The sequence below is a fragment of the Mycteria americana genome, chromosome 11, assembly GCF_035582795.1.
Source record: "Mycteria americana isolate JAX WOST 10 ecotype Jacksonville Zoo and Gardens chromosome 11, USCA_MyAme_1.0, whole genome shotgun sequence".
In the NCBI taxonomy this organism is placed as follows: domain Eukaryota; kingdom Metazoa; phylum Chordata; class Aves; order Ciconiiformes; family Ciconiidae; genus Mycteria; species Mycteria americana.
The window spans coordinates 20,259,250-20,281,440 of NC_134375.1; the positions used below are offsets into that span (position 1 = coordinate 20,259,250).

At 36.3% G+C, this 22,191-nt stretch overlaps 1 protein-coding gene across 4 annotated transcripts in view; it reads left to right on the top strand.

Annotated features, from left to right (window-relative positions):
• CFAP20DC (CFAP20 domain containing) overlaps nt 1-21,203 on the top strand; it is an 88,792-nt gene extending 67,589 nt beyond the window's left edge. For all 4 annotated transcript variants that reach the window (XM_075514234.1, XM_075514233.1, XM_075514236.1 and 1 more), the window contains 3 exons: nt 346-407; nt 15,689-15,780; nt 20,776-21,203. In XM_075514234.1, coding sequence (XP_075370349.1) covers nt 346-407; nt 15,689-15,780; nt 20,776-20,888 — 267 coding nt within the window. In that variant the 3' untranslated portion in view covers nt 20,889-21,203. The remainder of the gene's footprint in view (nt 1-345; nt 408-15,688; nt 15,781-20,775) is intronic.
• The last annotated feature ends 988 nt before the right edge of the window (nt 21,204-22,191 follow it).

Genomic DNA, 22,191 nt, shown 5'->3' on the forward strand with positions numbered 1-22,191 from the left:
CCTACACGCGTACAGTCCAGAGTTTTCTATCAGACAAGACTTTGCCACCCTTCCTCTCTGTTTCCTGACTGTCCCCACAGAGGCAGTAGAGAAATGACCGTGTGGCTGACTCCGTAATTCGTATGTATTTCCACCCAGAGAACAATCATCTGCTAAGTTGTACTTTTGCACAGTTAAGATCTGAATATCCCTTTTAAATTTCACAGATAAGAAAAAAGACTGTAAAATTCTAATATCAGAAGCTGCAAATGTGCATGCTCATAAAAGATCTCTTACATACTTCTAAACATTCTGAAAGAATACTTGCAAAGTTATTTTCTCACTATTATTTTTTGTTTTCCATAGCCCGTCAGTCAGGAGCATCACTATCAGAAAGAAATGAGCCCACTTTCTCATTCCAACCCACGGTAAGAATCCATTTATAGCCTAGGCAGTAAGGATTCAGTTAGAGTGTTCTGAATATTAAATGTGACATTCTTTGATTTAATCTTAAATCTCTTTTCAATTGCAACCTCCTCTCAGAGGGCTTTACTACTGCTCGTTTTAGTCATTGTCTGCAGTATGTCTGCGTTGTCCTGGAATGCAGAACTGAATTCTGCATGTTTTGGATGTACCACTGTGTATTTAAAGTAACTGACATAGGCCTTGCTCCTACGCCTGCTTTGATGCGTGATTCAGCAAATCTTCCTCTTCTGACATACATACACCTATTTCTTTCTCCCTCTCTCCCTCTCTGCTTTGAAGGCTTAGAACTAGAATTCTGTACGTGACTGTAGGTGTCAGGGAATCTATTTGGTACAAAAGATTTGAATGTTACTTATTTAGACAGGACTTTTCAATAGATAGCCCAGTCAGGAGAGGGTGTTACAGCGCTCTGGGATAGTTCAAAGGGATCCTGTCTACAGCATATTTTGGCTGTCAAGTTTTTAGCTTGATCTGTTTTGTTTGGAATCAGCAACAAAATCCCTGTGACTTTAATATAAGGTGAGATGGGGATTTGAAGACAAGGGGAGAAGGTGGCTACAGAGAAATAATCAAATTGAGACAATCAAAATTAATTGTCCAGTTTCAGAAGTGCCTTGTACCTGTGAAATCCCAACATCACTTTGTCAAGTTTTTAACAGCCTGAACAAGAGCTATACTTATTTTAAAAAGTAATCCTGTTTCATTTTCACTTGGTGGGATTAATGTGGGTTTTGCACATCCAAGTTTTAACTGGACAATGTATGTGTGTCGGGAGGGATAGGAGGAGAGGACATTTCAGATACTTCTTTATCTTTTATCAACAGTCTGAAATGTTTTATGGTAGTGCAGTGCCAGTCAGTTGTGCAGGATAATATGCATTTCTCCTCACACAGATGTTTTCAGTCGCTTGTCTCACTTGCAATCCACATTTTTATTATCTTCTTGTTAGATTTTATGAAGTGAACACTATGAAGCTTGCTGTGCAAGTTCACCCAGATGCGTCAGTTATTGCAACATGCAGCCATATGTTTCCTAGCACACACAATATATTACTGGAGTTAAAGTATAATCCTGGATTCCTGTTCCCTTTCACATGTAAATCAAAGTGCTCATGTTGGTCTAGAAAACCTCTCTGCCTTGGGTGCTGGTTATCAAAGGAATTATCTCTGTCCTTATGAATTGTTACAATGGCTGAAGTGGACGGAGACCCTTGACTATAGTCCACAGAGTAAGATATCAGGTACTTTGTGACTGACACTTTGTCGAGGACTCTTTATTCCAGAATAGATTTCATAATTCTGATGGCATTAGAATTGCCTATATTTTAGTACCAGCTACATCATTTGTCTTCTTTTTGCCCATACATTGGTTGAGTCACGTTTTATTAAGTTATTTTTATGCATGTGCTAAAGCAATTTGGTACTCAGTACATTTTATATGCTGAAAAACAGAATAAACACCATTATCTGTAAAAGTAAAGCGTTTCATCATATCAAGTTAATATAATCAACAATAAAAACTCGTATTTCCATGTAATAAAATTTAAAACAAAATAGTATAAATTATGACTTAGTTCTTATGCTATTTTAATCCAGTACACACAGTAGGCTTAAATTTCTCTAGAAATCATTTTCGAGAAATGCAGGCAAAGTATTCGTAAAATACCTGACTTGCAAGTGCCTCATAAATTCAGTAGCCCTTGTGAACTGCCAGAAAAGCATTATTGGGCTGTAAATACAGAAGATGACAAAATTATGAGGTCAGTTTGCATCATGATATAAAAACTGGAGATGATGTGACTTGAATACCATTATTCACATCATTACCTTTCATTTATGATGGAAAACTCTGTAATGTTTTTCACAGAGGGTGTGTACCTAAATGAGAGGGAGATAAAATTAATGGTAATTCTATAACTTAGTTCCTAAACTGTTTTCAAAGCCAATTTTAACCAGTAATGTGTGAGCAACGGGAAAATGTCTAATTCTATGTAAGCCTACTGTAATTATGTAGGGGAACACACAGAATATTTGAAAAATTGCTATATCGTATGTAGGTAAGTGGGTATAAATGCCATGGTGTGAAGACAGTTACATGATGCACTTACTGAAACAACAAATAGTTTGTTGTAAAGAGTGATAAAGAATTTGACAGGTCTCAAGTAACTTTAAAAAGTGTAGTAGTGGTATTTTCTGGGAAATGAAAAGAGAGCGATGTGGAAGCTATTGTCCAGTAAATGTAGCTTCTGTCCATAATAAAATAAAAGAACAAGCCAGGAAAGAGAGCACCTGTGAAGATAATGGAAATGCAGTCAATAAAAAGACCCAGCTAGGCTCATTTGCCATAGGTTCCACTGGGTAAAGGTCATAAGTCTGCCAAGAATATTGCTACTGCAATACAAATCACCTCCACATCATGCTGCTTTGCAGGGCATAGAACCAGTTAATGAAAGGGGACAGGCTGACTGCAGAGGCTACGGAGCCAGATGAGCAAGATGATGTGCAGTGTTTCAAGCCTTAGCTATGCACTTCCCACTGACTGATGTGCTGTATGGTCCTAGCTGAACTTCAGAATTGCTCTCTTCTCTCCAAATAGGAAGCTGTAACTATCTGTGTTACTTCTTCCTCCAGTGCAGGGGCTGGAAATTGCTATGTACCCTGCATCTACTTAGGAAGCATTTGTCCTCCAAAATATATGTGTGTCATAGAAGGTTTGGAAGTTTCATTAAAGGAAATGCTGAAAGAAGGTAAATATTCTAGAGGAATTTCAGCCATACTGAACTGCAAAATGTGGAGCTGCTCTCTGAAAAAGATCACTTATTTTATGAATAGATTTTCTGAACTTCTACAGATGCTCTCCAGAAGACTTATTTCTGATAAAAGGTGATTTTTCCATCTTTGAGAGAGGGTTTTTTTAATCATTGAAAACTACCTTTATAAGCATTGCCTCACCACATCCTCTGTTGGCATCCTACTCAACTCTTCCCAAGCTACCAAATAAAATTTGTTCCTCTGAAGTTCAAACAGCTGTTCCCCATAAACCACACTAAAGTAGGACACAAATATTTCAGCATTTCATTGGGTGTCCTTTCACAAGAGATATATTTTACTTAAGCAATTTCATACAAAATGTACACAGCCAAATTTCCAGTTAGGTTTTACCCAGGCACTTAACTCGTTAAAAAAATGTATTCCCATCATGAATTGTGGGCACAGAGATCTGGTGATAGTAAATGCCTGATTTGGACTATAGCCAAGAATATAAGATCAGCACCGGCACCATTTTATGAGAAAGTCTATTGATCAGTGGTCTCAAACCAAAGAATGAGTGATCAAGCTGTTTCATTCACAAATGAAAATAATTGTTAAACTGAAGTTTAATTTGTTGTCCCTATTAGTGGCTGGCAGGTTTCATATGTTAACAGCTCTAAAATCAACAGCCACCCCAAACTACTCCATATATGTGGGGCTTGACAGCTTTTCCAAGGGTGGTTGGAACCTGCAGAGGTTAATTAGTGTAGCAGTCAGTGAAAATGATCTTTTGAAATATTGTCTGCGCCTCTGCTGTGGGCTTGGTCAGGGTTACCTGCACAGAATTACCAGGAGTAAAGAGAACTGTACTCCCTTGTTAGCTCCAGCTCCTCTGCGCTGCTGGAAGCTCACACTTGCCAGGCTGCTATGTGAAAGTGTGTATGCATCAGTACCCTACCCACTCAGCCCTATGCGTTGGAATTTGCCCCACCTGATGGATGATCATGACCCAATGTGGGGACAGGAGGGGAGTCTTAAGCCTCCTTGCTGATACGGAGAGTCCACCTGTAGCTGATGATGTAGTCTGTCAGCTCCGAAATTCCAGCAAGAATCTGAAGAAGCAATGAGATGTCACTTTATCAGGCTCCCATCTACCCTTTCCAGTGTCTTGTTCTTCTCCGTGACCCTCTGACCTGCATCCATGGAGATTATTATCTCCATAGGTTTTACAGTGAAAGGTGGGTGTTACAGTTGCTCTGAAGTGGCAGGATTCAGAACCATCCTCAAGCCCGTCCGGTAGCTAACTTGTAAAATAAGCCAGATTTATCTGCTCTGTACATGCATGTCAGTTGCTTCTTCAATGGGATTTTTTGTGTTTAAATCAGATTCCATCAGTGGTTTTGTTGTGAATAAAAAAGAAACCTCTTAAAACTAAGGAGCGTATGAGGTCCCTAAAATTTTAAGGAAAACCAATTATATTTTGAAGTGTTTATTAAAATTGCTAAATGGAAATATGATGCAATTCAGGCTAGCATTTGGTCTAGGTTTATGTTTTATCTAGAAAAAGTGTCACCACTGTACTGTGGTTTAAATCCTTTGTAGCTTTACCACTTGTGGATGTGATATGAGGTTTCCTGTATCTATAATTAGCTGATAAGGGCCTGCAGTCTGACAAATGATTAATAGTCACTGACCTCACTTCACATGGGCTTGGTACCGGCTGACTAAAGCAAGCTGTCTTGTCATTGTAACCTACATGTGTTACATTAGACTGATCAGGATATCATCATTCTTCTCTGCTTTAGAATCCAAAAGAAAAAAAAAAAACAACCCAAAAATGCTAGTAACGTTTTCTTCCCTTTTTGGTAAAGGTATCTCTCCAATTATGATAACTGTTACAGATTTGAGATTTATCATCACAAAATAAATGTTTCATTGTTTTGCAGATTAACATGTTTGAGAAGGACAATAAGTATAAACTTTTTGGAAGAGGTTGTAGGTTTTACCTTAAAATAAAAAAAGCAGAACCCATATCCTTAATTACTACTATATCAAACAATGTGATTTTCTTATTTTTGTAATGATATGCAGGAATAGTAGTTCAGATAATTAATCATGAAATGGATAAACATGTTTCTTTAACTAAAATACATGTTGACTTCTTTTCAAACTTGATTATTAGTAAAATTCTGGTAAATTAGTTAAATATAATGAACACCTCTTTCTATGCATAACTCTGACCACTCTCTACTGATTATAAGAAATAAGTAATTTCTTTCACTTTCTTTAGAAGTGTCTGCTACAGAAGTCTTTTTCTTTTTTAGAACCCATTGTTGCCATAAATGTTGCTATTATCATGGCACCTGAAATTTGCATAATGTATCGACGATTCCAGCACAAACACATCCACTGCAAACTCTCAAGTATTAAAAGTATGTTCAGCTTTGAGTCTACCATTCAAGTACTCTCATCTGTCCCAGATGAAAACTAAACATTCCAATAGCTGATGCATGTGTTATACCATTGAGAGATTCAGTTAAGATTAAACTTACCTACAAAATGGTGCAGTAAAAGAAGGATTGTCGTTAGAACATTTATTTGCACTACACCAGAACTTCTTCAACATGCATGCTGTGAAATTCAGACACCAAAGGTCTTTGTCTCCTGTATTTCCAAGGAAAGGCTTAAATAGCAGAATAACTTAAATTTAAGAAGCAAATTTAAGGATTGAGTTTTGCAAACAAAGACACATTTATTTTTATGATTCATTACAAGATCAAAGTCATACAACTCCATTACTTCTGCAAAACAGACAATATTACATTACGAAGTATTATAAAATTACACAACAGTTGTCAAAATAAGTGAACAAGAACAATGTATCACAAAATGTACTTTGGTTTTTCATTGTATTGTTCAGTTACTTTACTCATCCACAAAATAGAGTAATTTGAAATAGGTCTCCCAGTCGTTAATCTGAATTAGCAAAGTTCTGCTGCATTTGTCAGGCTATAATATGCATGAAAAAGAACATGACAAACGAAGCAAATGGCACAGGAAACATCTAGTTGAAAAGGTTAAATTTTTTTAATCATGATGGCAAAAAGCTTAGCTGTAGAAAGGTTGTTGAGAACCAAGTGACTAACATGTACAGGCTTGTTAAAATAATCTAAAAAGAGCTTTCCCTTGTATGGGAATATGAGAACATGAAAACATGGCAGCATATACACTGAGGGTTTGAATATAAAACATGGCAAATGCTTCCAAACATGCTGTTGCATTTACGTTAATAGAGGGTAGTTTCTCTCTCTCTCTCTTTCTCTCTCCTTTTGAGACCATTTGAGACTTATTGAGACCATTTCTTATTGGTTCCACCCTTTTTTGATTATTCCTGGGCCATTCAGACAGAGCTGTCTGACCGTGCTTATATGCAGAGATAGAGAATAGGCAGTAAAAGATTTGACGTGCCTCTCAGATCTCTTAGATTGAAAGGAAGAGATAGGTGCTATCTTGTAACGAGTCCGGGATTCCCTGGTCGGAGTGCTGCAGCCTCTCCTTCGGTACTCGGTCCAACTGTTGCCCTGGCCCTTTGCCAGCGTGTCTTCTTCCAGGGCATCTCCAGTGTTTACGGATGGCAAGACACTTCGTCCAGCACCAGCCAGCGTCCGAGGTCTGAGTCCAACTTCTGACAACTCTTGGAGCCTTGGGATTTTAGGGTAGTTCACAGGGCAGGCAAGCTTCCCAAATAGGTTTGTACCAGCTCTATTGTTCCCTTTTCTGGAGAGAAAAAGCTTACTACCACTGACCAGCCTCCCAGCTATGGACATACATATTTATTCCTCCATCCTCCTCCTGGACTGGAAACTTACTTAAATACAGACAAATCAGGCTTCTTGACTGACATCCCATATGCATGCAACATTTTCTTACAGAGCAAAACTGCCTGGGTTTGCAAGGCCGCAAATGCCCACACCTCCCGTCCCTGCTATTCCGGTATCATTTGTGCAAGAGTGTTGGTTTTGATTCCTTTATGTTATTTTACATTTGTTGTTGACAAAACTTGATGTTTTTGAAGAATTAAACTGAGGTAGCATACATCTCACTTTGTGGTAATGATTAGGTTTCCAGCTTCATGCTGTACCATTCATTGCATTAATATACTAAAAGGTCAGAGTTTTCCTGCATACATTTCTTTTCTTTTTACTTTTCTGAAAAAGAAAGGTAGTTTTCACAGACTGGGAACATTCAACAGCATCACCTTTAACAAGTTTGATAATATTAAAGTTACTGTTCTGTTGAGTCATGTCTCTCCATTGATTTTTAAAAGCCCACTGGCTCCTTGTCATCCGTTAAAAGTTAAATGGGATGCAGTCTACATCCAGGATGCACAGAACAGTAAGATGCTGGTGGTGGCTGGCTGTGGAGAAAAAGGAATTACTTTAATTGGAACAAGACTCGTTAGGTACTAGATTCAGGTGTTTCCTGAACTGGTGGAATATTAAAATATAATTTTTAAATGGTTTATTTAATTGTTAAAAATAGGAAAAAAGGAAGCACACCCAACCTAATGGACACTTCATTAAATGTGGAAATCCATTTGATTCACTGATCAATGACTATGTGATGTAGTTATTAGAATTTACTTGCTTAAGATGAGATTAATATGAAGGAATTTTAACACACCTTTGCAAATTCATTACTTCCAATTTATACAGCTGATCTTCTGATAAATGAATCAAAACTAGCAAAGAAGAAAGGGCTAGTATTTTACTTAAATTAGATGATAAAACACTGGGTTTCTCTACTAGTGTCATTTATATTGCTAGTGAATATCGAGACAATAATCTAGCCAGCAAGCTAACATGGTGATGAACTAGAGGTTTAGTCTTTTAAGTAAATTCCAATGTTACTGTCATTTAACAGAAGCTTTGATAGAAGTTTCATGTATTTAATGTCAAAACATTGGCCAAATAGCGCAATATATTAATTACTAAACCTCCAAATTCACGTCATTCGTAGTTTTAGACTGATGTAGATGACTGTGTATGTTTTTAAGAACCTGCACAAATTTATCATTTGAACTTTGATAATGAAAGAAAAACGGGATAGCATTAACAGGTCAAACTTTCAGCTAATACCAGTCAGCACGATTATACTGTACACACCTGTAATAGCACCTTACGCTATCTAAATAGCTTGTTTAATAAGTAGAATACACGTCTCCGTTGTTATCCTTCAATCTAATCCAGCACCCATAAGCCAGTTCATTTACAGATTTAAGACTTTAAGAGCAGATTCAAGTCTTCCATGCACAGTTGCACTTGTACTTTTTATGATCGCTTTTTTAGTTACTATTTCATTGAAAATTAAAAAATTTAGTTTTTAAGACGGTCTCTGTGCCTCTATTAGGAGTATGGCATTTAGCAGGCTGGACTTGCTGAAGTGGTTTGGAGGAAGGAAAAAGGCATTCTGTAAACGTGCTTGCGATTTTCTAAATCTTAGTGCTAGCAAAAAAAGAAAGTTCCAGTAAGGCATACAGTAAATGAAGATATTATGTATTAGGGATGGAATGAATCTGTCACTTTGACGGATTGTGAGGCAAAGAACAGATTAACAGATTACTCATAGTCAGAATGCAGCTCACTGAAAAATGTGCAGGAAATGATAAGTGTTGGTTTGTGCTGATTTAATGATATTTTGAAACTACAATAACACTCCAGGAGAATAATACAATGTAGCTCATGGCTTGCATTTTTTCAGTCATCAACGTATTGCCAGATTGCCCTTAAATCCCTAGGATATTTCTTTTTAAAATAGAACTTTCAATTCATGCAAAGTCATACGGACATGTATATTTATGTTATTTTTCAAGATTTTTATTAAAATGTGCATTCAAAAATCCTTGATTTGTATGGATAAGTATACTCTCTATTTTTTTGGTAGTATATCATCATCATCTTCGGTATACTCACTCAGTTTTCCATTATAAAGATACTGTTTTTCCCACCTGGAGCTGAGTAGCACTGAACAGTTATTGATGTATAAATTAATATTGAATGTTTCTTGGTTTATGGCATATTTATGTAAGAACTTTAAGAATGTTCAGAAATTGAAATTGTGTGAAGCATTTTAGATACAATAATGGACAATTTAAGGCTAAGATGACTTCACAATTATTACAGACATATATAGTGGCAGGACCTGAAATTTTATTTCAACATTTTTTCAAATATGATTGCTTTTTGTACAAAACACAAACACATCTTATTGTTAATAGCCTTCATAAGTCCTTGCTTCACTACTGAAACTATTATTGAAGGGTTTATTTCTATGAAAATGCTTATATTGAAAAAATCCTCCCGTTACGCATACATCAGTAATATATTACAAAGCAGAAGACAAATAGGTGTGTATAGGTAATCTGATTTAAGTTAATGAAGTTACACATATGCGTGAAGTTCAGCAGATATGTAAATAATTGAAAATTCAGATCTGCTAATCTAGAGGAGCCTAACAAGTAATACATGCTCCAAAAAAGATGTAGGAGGGAATAGGTGAGGGGTGTTACAAAGCTAGGTGACTTTTTATTGATTTATTTAAGAACTGAGTTAGTCTCTAACAACCTTTCTTAAATAGATATAATTAAAAATCCAAACAAGTGAGAAAAATAGGTCTTCATCTTAGCCGAGTTGAATATTTAGGCTATACTGAACCATACTTGTGATATGAGCTGGCACTCTGCATTCAGTGGATCATGGTAAGGTATTACTTATTCACTTTGAGCATTTGCAGCAGAATTTGCTTCGTGTGGTATTAAATATTACTAATGCAGCAGAGGTATGTGCTGAGGTTTTAGTTGATAGTTGCACAAGATGTAAAGAATTGGTCCATTTTTCCTTAAAATATTTTTATACTCTTGATTCATACATTGGCATTCTCTGGCCCTCCATGGAGTTAGTCAAATTATCCACTATAAAAAATAATTCAGCAAATGTGCTCCTCTTATTATCACTCAGGCACGAGCCAGTTCTCCTCTAGTATTCATAAAGATTTACTAAGTAGTTCATGCAGTTAAATATCGTTTTTTGTGTTCTTTATTGATTGTACTCTTCAGATACTTAGTAGTCTGTCAATTTGATGTGGTCTTAATGATACAAAACTGAGGTGGTTTTTTCATTCCCTGATTGGATATAATGTAGCCCTTCCCTTACATTTTTTCAGTATACTGCCAGGCTGACTGAATAATTTGAATATTCCTTTTAATTCCTGTATAGATTGTTAGACAAAACCATACCAAAACTTTGAAGCATTTTGATTTTGTTAATAATGTGGATTAAATGATCCCGTTGATTTAAGTAGTATAAATTAAATCTGATCCAAAAGAAATGTGATAAAGTATGCTTTCTCAATTCACAGCAATGTTAAAAATCTTTATACTAAGTGATTTGCCATTTTCTTAGTTCAGCCAGTAGGATAGACTAAAAAGCAAAAATATCTGTAAAAATTCAAAGTATCAAAGGTGCTCATTAAGATTGAAATCAAAACCCTCTGGTTCTTTGGATTTCTGTTGAGGGTAAAAATTTTGATATGTTGTCATTGATAACTGCTACTTAAAAAAGCATCACTAATTTTCTCAACAGATTTTACTGATGGATGTAATTTTCTGCAAATTTAACATACTGTCATAAAACTGAAAATTATGTTCATAAGTTCAAAAGATACTTTTGCTTTCCATCACAGTTCAGCTATCTTGGGATATTTCAATATGACAATTATTTTCTGAAAATATTTTTTAAGAAAAGACCGTAATATAACGAGATTATATAGCATTTTTAATTATATTTTGGTATGGAGAATAGCTTTCAGAATAATGAAGAATTTCACTGCAGTCATTAAAGGTGCATGATGCTTTTGAATGTGTGTGGAAGTTATTCTGAGCCTTCATACAATGCCCCTCACAATGTCAAAAGACAGTACTTAGCATTCCACATTGTTATCAGGAAAGCTCTACATAGTTTATTGCACGTTGATTGTATTAATTACAGCTGGAGGCATTGATAGCTTAAATAGAGTGCCTTTAATTAGTCAGAATGCATGATTAGCTTTTCTGTTTTAAGGAGATAAACTAGCTTCTTAAAGAAATTCCCCCAAAAAATATTCTTTATTCAGTCAGAATAAAAACACAATAAATGGGAACACAGGCCACAGTCTGCATTTCTCAGAATATTGCCGGTTGTCTCCATGCTGGGCTCTACTTTTACGCAAGGTCTACGAATTTTTCAGGATTTTTTTTTTTTTTTTTTTTAAATTAACTCATACACTCTCTCTCACACACCCACACATGCTTTAGTTGCTTCCTAAAAGCAACTGCAGATTTCATTGTGGAAAAGTCTGTCTTGACCGCTAGACTACGGCATCTATCAGCATTACCACTGTAATCCCACTTTTCAGAGGTTTCTCAATCAACTGCCAATATTTACTCTCTACTGCAATTTGGCCAAGAAGATTTCAACACTCACGAGATTTTTTTTTTTTTCCCCAAGATTTTAGGAGAAGTTGATTTAGACATTGCTAAGTAATATGTAGAAGTAATAAACCAGTTTTGAATATATATTGTGTAAAATGTTTCAACCTTAAAGTAGTATTAAGTCAACAATGAATCCCTAATATTGTAGTGTTTTGATTACTTGTCTTGCTGGGAGGGGGTTGAATAGCAAAACTATTAGTTTTTCTTGGACATTGAGAGAAAAAAAACATGAACTGAATCTAGACTGTCTTAATAGGAAATATTAAACTTGCCAACACATCTCTGTTGCCTCTATCATAAACACTCCTTTGCCTCCCTTTAGAACCATCAAAATCCCTAGGTTTTGCACCTACTAGAGAAAATAATAATTCATCTACTAAACCAGATGCATCAAAATAAATATAAAGATGAAACTGAACAACTCCTTTACATGAGAATTGACTCCAATAAACGAAGGACAAAATCAAAGACAAAATCATCCAGCTACTCACAGATCATCCCATCTCTGATTTCTCAGACTTGGTCTTTCAGGAAGACCTTCCAGAGATGAGACTTCAAACTAAAATTCATAAATTTCCTGAGTAGTATTTCCTAAGAACTATTAATTTAACAGAAATACTGGTTCAATGATACATAATTACCTGCCTCCCTCAATGTTCCCTAAATGAATTGTCTCTTTCTTTTCCATTGGAGGTAAATGTCTTATTATCTTTCTTTCCTTCTTACTAACATCCTCTCTATTTTCCAGGTACCGACTATTTTTCTTAGAAATTATCTGATACATATTTTATATGAAAAATACCTATCTTCAAACTCTTCTGTTTTGTGCCAGACCTGTAGAACTGCGTATATACTCTAAAGCTTTCTAATATGTTTGTTGGTCTGACTGAGATAATTCTCTTTAGAAGCAAGCACTGTCTTTCCTCTGTCCTTGCAACACTTTTGCTTCAGCGGTCTTCCAGGCAGAAATACTCTAGTTCTTCTCTGGATCTCAAACATCGCTGTCTTTTAAAAAAGCTGTAGTGAATTTGGAAGAAAGGGTAGCTTGGGGAGCAAAGATACAGATTAGCACTAACAGCTCCTCCTTACCTTCTCTAAAATTGCCGCAGTTTCTCCCAAGAGATCGCCTTTGCTGACATTGTGTTTCAGTGCAATTGTAGAGAATCAGGTAAGTGATAATGCTTCGTGCTCTCTGACCACATCCTATGAGCATGGTCAGATTCTAGCGTTAGGCTTACGTTGGCTGATTCTGAGGCAGCACAAACCACACGTGCAAGTGGCAGAAATGGAAAATATATTCTGCCGTGCCACTGGATATCATAGCGTGCATTTAACTGTTATTCCTAAAAACTTTTGAAGCTTTGGTGTAAACAAAGAGTCTTTGGCTGTATTCAGGGAATGCAAATATGGTGAGCAAAGACAGAGAAAGCTAATAATGAGATGTCTAGGCAAGCATATTGCCGTGTGAGTTAGTTGTACCAGTTCTCACTGGCGTTAGCTGAACAGCAGAAGAGAAGGATTGGTTGTGAAGTTGGCCATATATGTGAAAATAATATGATGGTATAAAAACATTTTGAAGTATGTTTTTTACATATTGAAATGATGGAAAATTCAATATCTCTTCCTTTAAATCTGCTATACTACTTGCTGGATTTCTACACCAGCAGTTCTGTTTCCTGAGGCAGAAAATTAGTTTTTTCCATTTTGACTGCAAACAGATAGGTGGTTGTCCCCTGATTCACCCCAGTTTATGCGTACATGCCAACAGGAGATGATGTGGAATCAATAACAAGTCTAGAAGTAGCAGAAAAACTAACAAAAAAAAAAGGCAATTGGCATATTTTAGCAATTATAACACATGACTGAACCGTGCCAGATTTCTCTGTCAGAAGCAAATCTTACATGAGACCATCAAGGCTTTTCAGACAGTAGAAGTACATTACCAGTTTACTGGGTGTTGGACAATTGAGTTGAGACAATTACAGTCTGGCAATGTAAAGACATCTGTCAAACTTTGGAAAATGTCATCCCTTCTAGAGGAAGCCATGGATGTTGAAGTTATCTCTACAGCTCTGGCTAATCTTCCTGGCCTCTAGCACAAGTTTGTATGCATAATGGGTTTGTGCCAGCTTTTGGAACAGCCATGGCCAGACATAAGTTGAATCAACCCCAAAACAAGCTTGATATACTCAGAAGAGCTGCACTGTTCCCACCAGCATGAAGCAAACATAAGGGAATTTAAAGACCCCTTTTCCTTCCATTCCCCTTGCCTGGCAGTGAAATAGGTTGGTCAGAAAGGATGGATCTGGTTCTGTCGAAACGAGGTGATTTACTGAGGTCCCTTGAATTCCGTGTTGGAGTGTTAACTTGCAATTATTTAGTCTAGTTAATGGGGATATGGAAGCTCTAATGTATTACAGCTCTTTCCTGTTGAAGAGGAGAGATGGGACCTTAAGGAAGCATCAGCTATGCACAGTGCGCAGAGATTAGTTTCATATATGAAAAGAATTACAAGACGTGGTTACCTGCACAAGGAATGTCTGAAGTTTGTGACTTAGATGTGTCTTTCCAGGGCTGTCTTTCTCTGATTGATAGTATAATACGAGTGACCTCTCATTCTTGTGTTTCCTACCCAGTTTTTCAGTGAACAAGTCTGCAGTTCAGTTTGCAATAAAAAGCAATAACAATAACAATAAAAACGGCTGTTCTGTTTCCCTTTCTTTGAGCTGTAACAATCAAAGACAGTGTATCATAAAGTGGCACATGTGAAATGAACATTGAACCTTGCATGAATGTATGATAACGTGAAAATAATCTTTAAAAGCTGTCACAAAATAGTGTTCAGGAGAGGCATAAATTGCCCATTAAATTGAATAGGTGAAGAAGGTCTGTACTCCCTCCTCTATGATAAAGATCCCATCAAAACCTTTTTTTTTTTGCAGAAGCAAAATAGATATGTGACAGCTGTGATGAGAAGAGCCCTCTGTATAGTCTTGCCAGAAGCTAAAATAATGTTACACTCAATAACAAATATATAACATATACCATTTTATAGCAATTAAAAATTGTTACAAACAATTGTTTATAACATATTTACCTAACAAAGTTTTTTTCAATATCAACAATTCTATCTAAGATCCTGACTCAATCCAAAGTTTCCTTCTTGAAAACACTAGAAAACCGTGCATATGTTATTCTTAGCTCTGATCACTAATTCCATCCCTTTACTGAAAAAATTTAAAGGTAAATGAAACAGGAAGGATTAAGTTATTTAATACAAATCCGCTGTCCCACAGTTCATGAGCACTGAGTTGGTGTCACGCTGTCGGTGGCATCCATCTCATGTCTAAGCTCAGCTCTAACTCACCAGCCATCCAGACTGTGAAAGATGTAGCACTTGCTATGTCACCCCGTTACCGGGGGCTCCAAAGGGTGCCAAGTCAGTGGTAGGCAAACACATCTTTTGTGATTGTCTTTAAGCCTTTTTCCTAGAGAAGGTAAGGATTTTTAATCAAATTGACTCCCACAGCCTCTCAGCAAACACAGGTTGTTCATCCCAAGTCTTTATTCCTCAGAAAAAGACTCTCCTGAGTCCCGTAGGCTTTCAGAGTATAGCTCTCTGGATTATGGATCACACCTCATGTACACCTTTTGCTGAGAGAGCAATACCAGCTGAAATCTGCAAAGCAAACCTCACTTAAAACACAGATTTTTAGTGTGAACTGAACAGGTGAAAAGGCGAAGAAAGGAAGGAAGCCTTAATATTTAAGAATTGTAGTAACTGTAAAGGTTATTTTTATCATTAAAAAATCCAGCTTCATTTTGTTTCATCACACTCAACAACCTGCAATTTCCTTTGAAATTTTTTTTAATAATCAAAAGAATTAGAACAAATAGGGACACAAACTGTGCTTTTATGAATGATATTTTGATCTGTATTTTTCAGGGACTGGTTGAACGTGTTCAGTCCCCCCATCATTCCTGGAAGCCAACAACTGGAAGAGCACACTAAATCTTCAACAAATCAGAGTATTCCAGGTAGGAATTTATGAAGACAGTGAAAAGGACCTGGGTAGAAAGACATTTCTAAATGCTGTTTCTGTAGTGCTGGTGCTGCCTTTTCGTAGTTTCCTATACTGCTACATTTTGGTTCCAAGTTCTCTTATTTATTATTCTCAGCTCAAGCTAGCAGAGTTTTCCATGCAGTATTACTTGCCTCTGATAGAAGAATAACTTGTGCAGTTGCGGTTTCCTAATGTTCTGGCTCAACGCAGATTAACTCATAAAAAATGCATCTTATTTGTTTTAAATAAGGTATTTATGCTAGTGGGGATGGCAAACCTATGAAAGAAAGAACACAAGGACTAAACATTCTTATTCAGAAGCACAATTACACTTACATAAGTGATACTTCTCTTATGAAGAAAAATTTCAGATTTAGCCTTAAATGAAACCTCAGCGTGATATCCTGAATAAAGACTGTTGTCACCGCCTAAAGTGTTACAGGTTTTTGTTTATTAATGGTGTTTGCTTAGAGAATGGCAAAGAACTTAGCTGAAACTGGAAAGTCACCAACAGTAGAATAAAACAAATACCTTGTTTTCTTCAAATGCTCTTTTTTCTTATCAGTTGTCTTAGGAAACAGGGTAGATATCTGCATTTTTCTTCAAGTCTGGGGAATTCAATGTGAAATCTCATAAATCTGACCTGTGTATTTTGGCTGCCCGAGGGATGAAGATGTCTCACTGATTTACTGCCTAAAATAGATTATGGCCCTGAAATTGGGAATGTTTTCATAGATGTATATTTGTAATTGTTTATGACAGCAAAATAGAATTTTGCTGTCAGGAAGGGACCTTGCTTTGAAGAATCAAATAATATGTTTTGTTAAGGGTCCTAAGTAAGCCAAAGAGAATTGGACAGTAGTCCTTCAGTTAAAGGCATGTTGGATATAAATTTGTGGTAGGTCTCTGAGAATTTTTTTTTATGCTAGTATTATGAAATCTAAGGTTTGCTGCAGTAAAGCTAGACTTTCTGTAAATTTTAAAAATTGGATTATTATCTTCAAAAAGCTTTAAAAAAGAAGTATACTTGGGAATTTGTTGGATTTCTTCTGTTATTCACACTAGAATTTCCGAACTGTTTTGTGAATTGTTCCTAAACTCATTTTCCTTTATGCCGAAATATTTCACATCACGTGTCTGTGATTGCACATTTGGAGAACAGAAAATCTCTCTATACCATAGCTTTTTATTTTGGCTTTTTATTTTTGTGCCTTTATTCAATCAAATTAAATTCTGACTCATGTATATGTATGATATTTATAATTTTGATAACTTCACACAGAAACTTCTCTGTCTCCAAATACTCAAAAAAACCTGCCATAGCGTTGAAGTGATCAAGCTTCATTTCCCCAAGAAGTTGGAGGAAATAAGAGAGAACAAAGCCGTTCCATGCCCTTCCCTCCCCAAACAGGACAGTTTGGATGTTTTCGGAACTCCTAGACACCCTTCCCTATTAAAGTGGCAGAGAAGAAGCAGAGTAATCGTAGCAGCTGCGGGTAGGGGAGACCTGACTGGCAAAGTAAGGGGGTGCCTGTACAACATACAGCATCTTTAGGCAACTCCAAACCTCCCTTTCTGGCTGTTTACAGTCCTTGGAAAATAATGTCCTTGCACTATATTGAGAGAAAACTGACATGGTTTTGCTCACGTAAAAGATACGCTTAAGTTAAGCACAGATCTTTGGACATAATACGGTGGCGTGTGAAAATGCAGTGCCGTGTAATACGTGCCTATCAGGTTAGATTGCACCCATCAAACATTAGAATCTGTGTGTCTTCCTAGATATCTTGGTTTAAAAAAATCAAGGTTTAAAAAATGGTTTAAAAAATAGTTTAAAAATGGTTTGAAGTATCATTTTTGAAAGAGATCCTAAATAGGTCTTGTCCTGTGATACATCTCTAGCACTTCGGAAAAAACTTTTTTTTTATTTGATCACTTCACTTGAGGTTAATTATTTGTGTGACAAAAGAACGGTTTTATTACTGACAACTAAGTACCAGATCTCATCAACAAACTGAATGCTCAAATTCGTTACAGAAAATTCTGCTGCCCTACTCACTTTTTTTTTTAAATATCACATGATAAAATGAGTTACTTCTCTTGTTGGAAGGTGACTTAAGTGTCACAAGATTATTTTGTGTGTGTGTGTGCAGTTTTCCAATATTCCAAGTATCACAGGTTAACAAAAGTATATTAGCAGTACTGAAAATCTGCAGTGAGTCATAATGTATTCAAGATATTAATTTTATCTAAAAGTATCCTTAAAGAAAGATAGTATAGCATTAGTGTATTTATAAACATTCTTTAATTCTTATATTTAGAAAAAATCTTTAAGTTGGGACATAACTTTGGGGGAAAAAGGTGATTCATTTCTAAGAAAACATTTTACTCTAGAGTTCCTTTCTTAACATTTGCACCATCCATAGTACGTAGTTAAATAGGGAGATGTAATGAGAAATAGTCTTCTATTCAACAGGTTTCACAAGACAATCAAGAGGAAAATTTAGACTCATAAATATGATAAATTTCCACAGATTTTTCCCTTTTTGGGCATTGAAATTTCTGATTTAAAGACAGTTTCATTTGTCTTGACATAACAAGTCATACAAGAAAGTTTCCACAGTAAGTGACAAAGGCAGAGTCATAAATTCTCTGGAACTTATTTTATTGTATCTTGTTACTTGTCTTAAGATAGTGCTCCAGGAACCATAGCACTAAACAGTCTTCTTTCTGGGACCACAGCTGTTGACGATAGTCATATGGTAACCCTGCAGTACATAATTACAGAATAGATTTGAGCACTGTAGTGAAATGTTCAAGGATTATATCGGAGAAAATATTAGCAGTGTTCTTTTCAGCATCCCTTCTGCTGACAGCTGATGTTTAATTTTATAGCCGTGTAAGAACAAAAGCTTTGATTTTGCTTTCACCATGATATTCAAATTAAACTGCCAAGAGGTTTTTTCATGCAATCCTGAGCAACTTGGACCCCAAAAGTGTGGATGGTGGCAGCATAAAGAGCTATGAAAATTTTCTTTGAAGTGACTTGTTTATCAGTTAATTTGGCCATGGACATTTCATTCCTACACGTGGTCAGGTTGCACACAATATACCATTTGAAAGTAGAAAGATGCCTTCTAACACAACCGTTACATGTTAGTTAAGTCTTGTAGAAGAATCTCACTTAATTTAATTAGTACTTCTTTTTAGGAAGTAGAAGAGAAGTGAGGTTTTCGTATCGCTTTTTAATCTGTTCAAAACTGAATACTCCATGCTGCCATTGGAAATCTGTTGCAACATCTAGAAATGCCTTAAAATGCATTTGGGGATATTGTGAGATGCTAAAAGAAAGAAGCCTAACTTTAAAAACAAGATAAATCTAGAAAACTAAGTTCTCTTCTGGTTCACATGAAAATACATGCAGGGAATTATTGCTATAAAGGTATAAATCCAGCTAGTCCTGGATGCAATCTAATTCTGATTTGGTATGAATTCAAGGCATACAGGGAAAGAGGTACACCCCTGATGAGTCTGAAGAATTTCTTATTCCTGAATCAAACCAGGGAGTGTACTGAGAGGCCAGTTCCCAGGTAGAGAGGGATGGGGATTTAAGCTTAGAGAAGAAAAGAGAATCATTTTGAAGAGAAACATAGGCAGGGAAAAGCAAAATAATAAAAGGAAGAATTCAGTGGAAATAACAACATGGTTTCAGGTGAAAATGTAAGGCTATGTGAGGGAATGAGGCATGAATACCATTTGCTTGTTTACTATGATCTGAAGTGTAGAAAAAGACGTTCAGTTCTACGCCTTCTTTCTGCACTGCATAATTTTTCCCAAGAGCTATCCAAACAAAATATCTCAGTTAACCTCATTTAGCTTAGCAGGCCTGATGAAGCACCCACAGCAAGGAGGGCAACAATTTAGCTTTACCTTTTTACCTTTGGTTACAGTAAGAGACCATTTCTTTCTGATGGCATTTGTTAATGCTACCGAGGAAACAAAAATGCAATCTCTTCCCAAACGATAAAGTGCACACTTCTTCTGTATGCATTAAATGCACCAACCTACTTTCTGGTCTCTAGGTAATGTAACCTATATATCGTCGTGTGATCCTGGCTGTAAACGGATTCTGAGCATTGTGAAACTGCTGCTGTTAGCATAACAGGCCATTACTTATTATGAAGTGTTAGGGCATACAAAGCATTCGGTTTGTATTAGCAGTCTAAGAATGAGATGAACATTTATGATGAAATTCGAGGGAGATTGCGTTCAACTGTGAATTATTTCCTATCAAAAATCTATAGATCATGTAACTTAGATTTAGCTTATATGAAAGATAGGTTTAGAAAAGGAGCTACAATATATAAAGCATGTGTAGTAAAAGTCTGCATGGCTTTATCAGTGTATTTTAGGCTAAGGATACATTTTTGTTACCTGAAAACGTTCTTGCATTTTACGTAACTTTAGACAACCTAGATTTAAAATTTTTATTGTCTGAAAGGATCTTATTTCCTCTCTGGTATTGAAAGCTCTTTTGTACAGATTTACCTATACTGGTCATTTAGGTGACATATTGGATACCGACATTCAAATTCTTTCATTCTTACAGGCCTTAAGTACACACTGACTGTCTTTGTTGATACTAAAACATTATTGTTTAAGAAAAACATTGCTCAGGAATACTTTGATCCACTACCAGTAAAGGTACTTCTGGTGAACTGCTCCCCTGGACTTTGTAAAGTCCAGCCGTTAGGCAAACTCTGACTGACATCATTTCACCTCAACTAAATACAAGTCTTCAGAAATCTAATAAAAATATGAATTGCTGTTACCTTGAAGGTAACAATTCAGAAGTCAAAAGATTATACTCTTCAAAGAAAAATTCTGTCCCATCTGACAGAAAGGTATTTCCATGTTATTGTCTAAGCGAATAAGAATGATTTATTCTTACTTCTCACGTTTAACACAGGTGAAGATGACCTCAATGCTGAAGAAGATGAGGAAGTTTTGACTCTCTTGTATGATCCATGTCTGAACTGTTACTTTGATCCAAGTTCTGGGAAGTACTATGAACTGGCATAGTCAGATCATGAGAGGATATCGTTTTGTATTCAGAGTAGGTTTATCTTTTAATTGTTTGTAAAGTGTGACTGAGCTGTATAATTTATCATGTGACTTAAAACTTGAATTAACCAATAGTTTTGCCAATGGATATATTTTGTAAATAGTGTCTTATTTTTATAGTTTTTTATTAAGTTGTAATGCAGTGGAAAATCACATAACATAAAAGTTCCTTGTGACTAAGACATGTATTTGTTAATCTAATTTATTTCCAATATTCAAAGGTTCTATATGGAAATAAATGAAGTTGAATCAAGAGGGTTTGTGGTGTTCATCTGTAAATTACGGTTTTACTCAAATAAAATTAGTTTTTTCATTACTTGCTTACTGTATATTTTTAATTGGTTCTGAGCTATCTTATCCTTTGTACTCTAAGATATACAGTGTGTTGTTCAAAGACCTCTGTTTCATAAGCTCACTCTCTCAATTTAGTCATCAGAGAAAGCAGTGTTTCCCTCATCTTCAAGAAATTCTCTGCTGTTGCACGTTACAGTAATGGGATGCTGTCAGAGCTGTAGGGGGGTACCGCCTGTACAGGGCGGTGCACTTCAAGGTGTGTGCACGGGCAGTTGCTAAATCGAGACCGCAATGAGAAAATATGGCAGGCTCTGAGATACCAGCTGCTGTCTGCTTTACTGATGTAATCTAACGCAGGACTGAAGAGCAGTAAGAGGGATTGCTTCAACGCTCAAAAATTGGAGCCTTGTTTCATGTAAGGCAAGACAGTGTATATGATTCATATGGGAAGCTGTGCTCAGAGTCAGGTTTTACATGTTTGTATTAGTTTCCTGTTACACCTGGCAGTAAAAGAATGTAATTTATTTAACCCATCTGTATTGGCTTTCAGTGCAGTTTTCAGTGAAGGTCCTAAAGTTCCAACTTAGAGATTTAAATTGCCTGCATCACTGTGCAATTTTTTTTTCCTATGGTACATAGAGATAAAATATGGTACATACCTAAGATATGGTACATACATAAAATATGGTACATACATAAAATATCCCTATTGACCATGGAGAAAGACTATAGATATAAACCAGACCATACATAGCCTTTGAAAATGAAATCATTATATCTAAAAACCAGTTAACCTGATCCTGATGTTTCTGCATTGCCACGGCTGCTGCTTGGCTCCAAGCAGTGCCCGGCATTTCCAGCCCCAGAGCAAGGGGGATTCTGCAGCCCTCTGCAGCGCTGCTCGCCGCTATTCCCCCCCCAGCCACCAGGACACTTGCTCAAAGGGTAGATAAACCGCTTAAAAAAT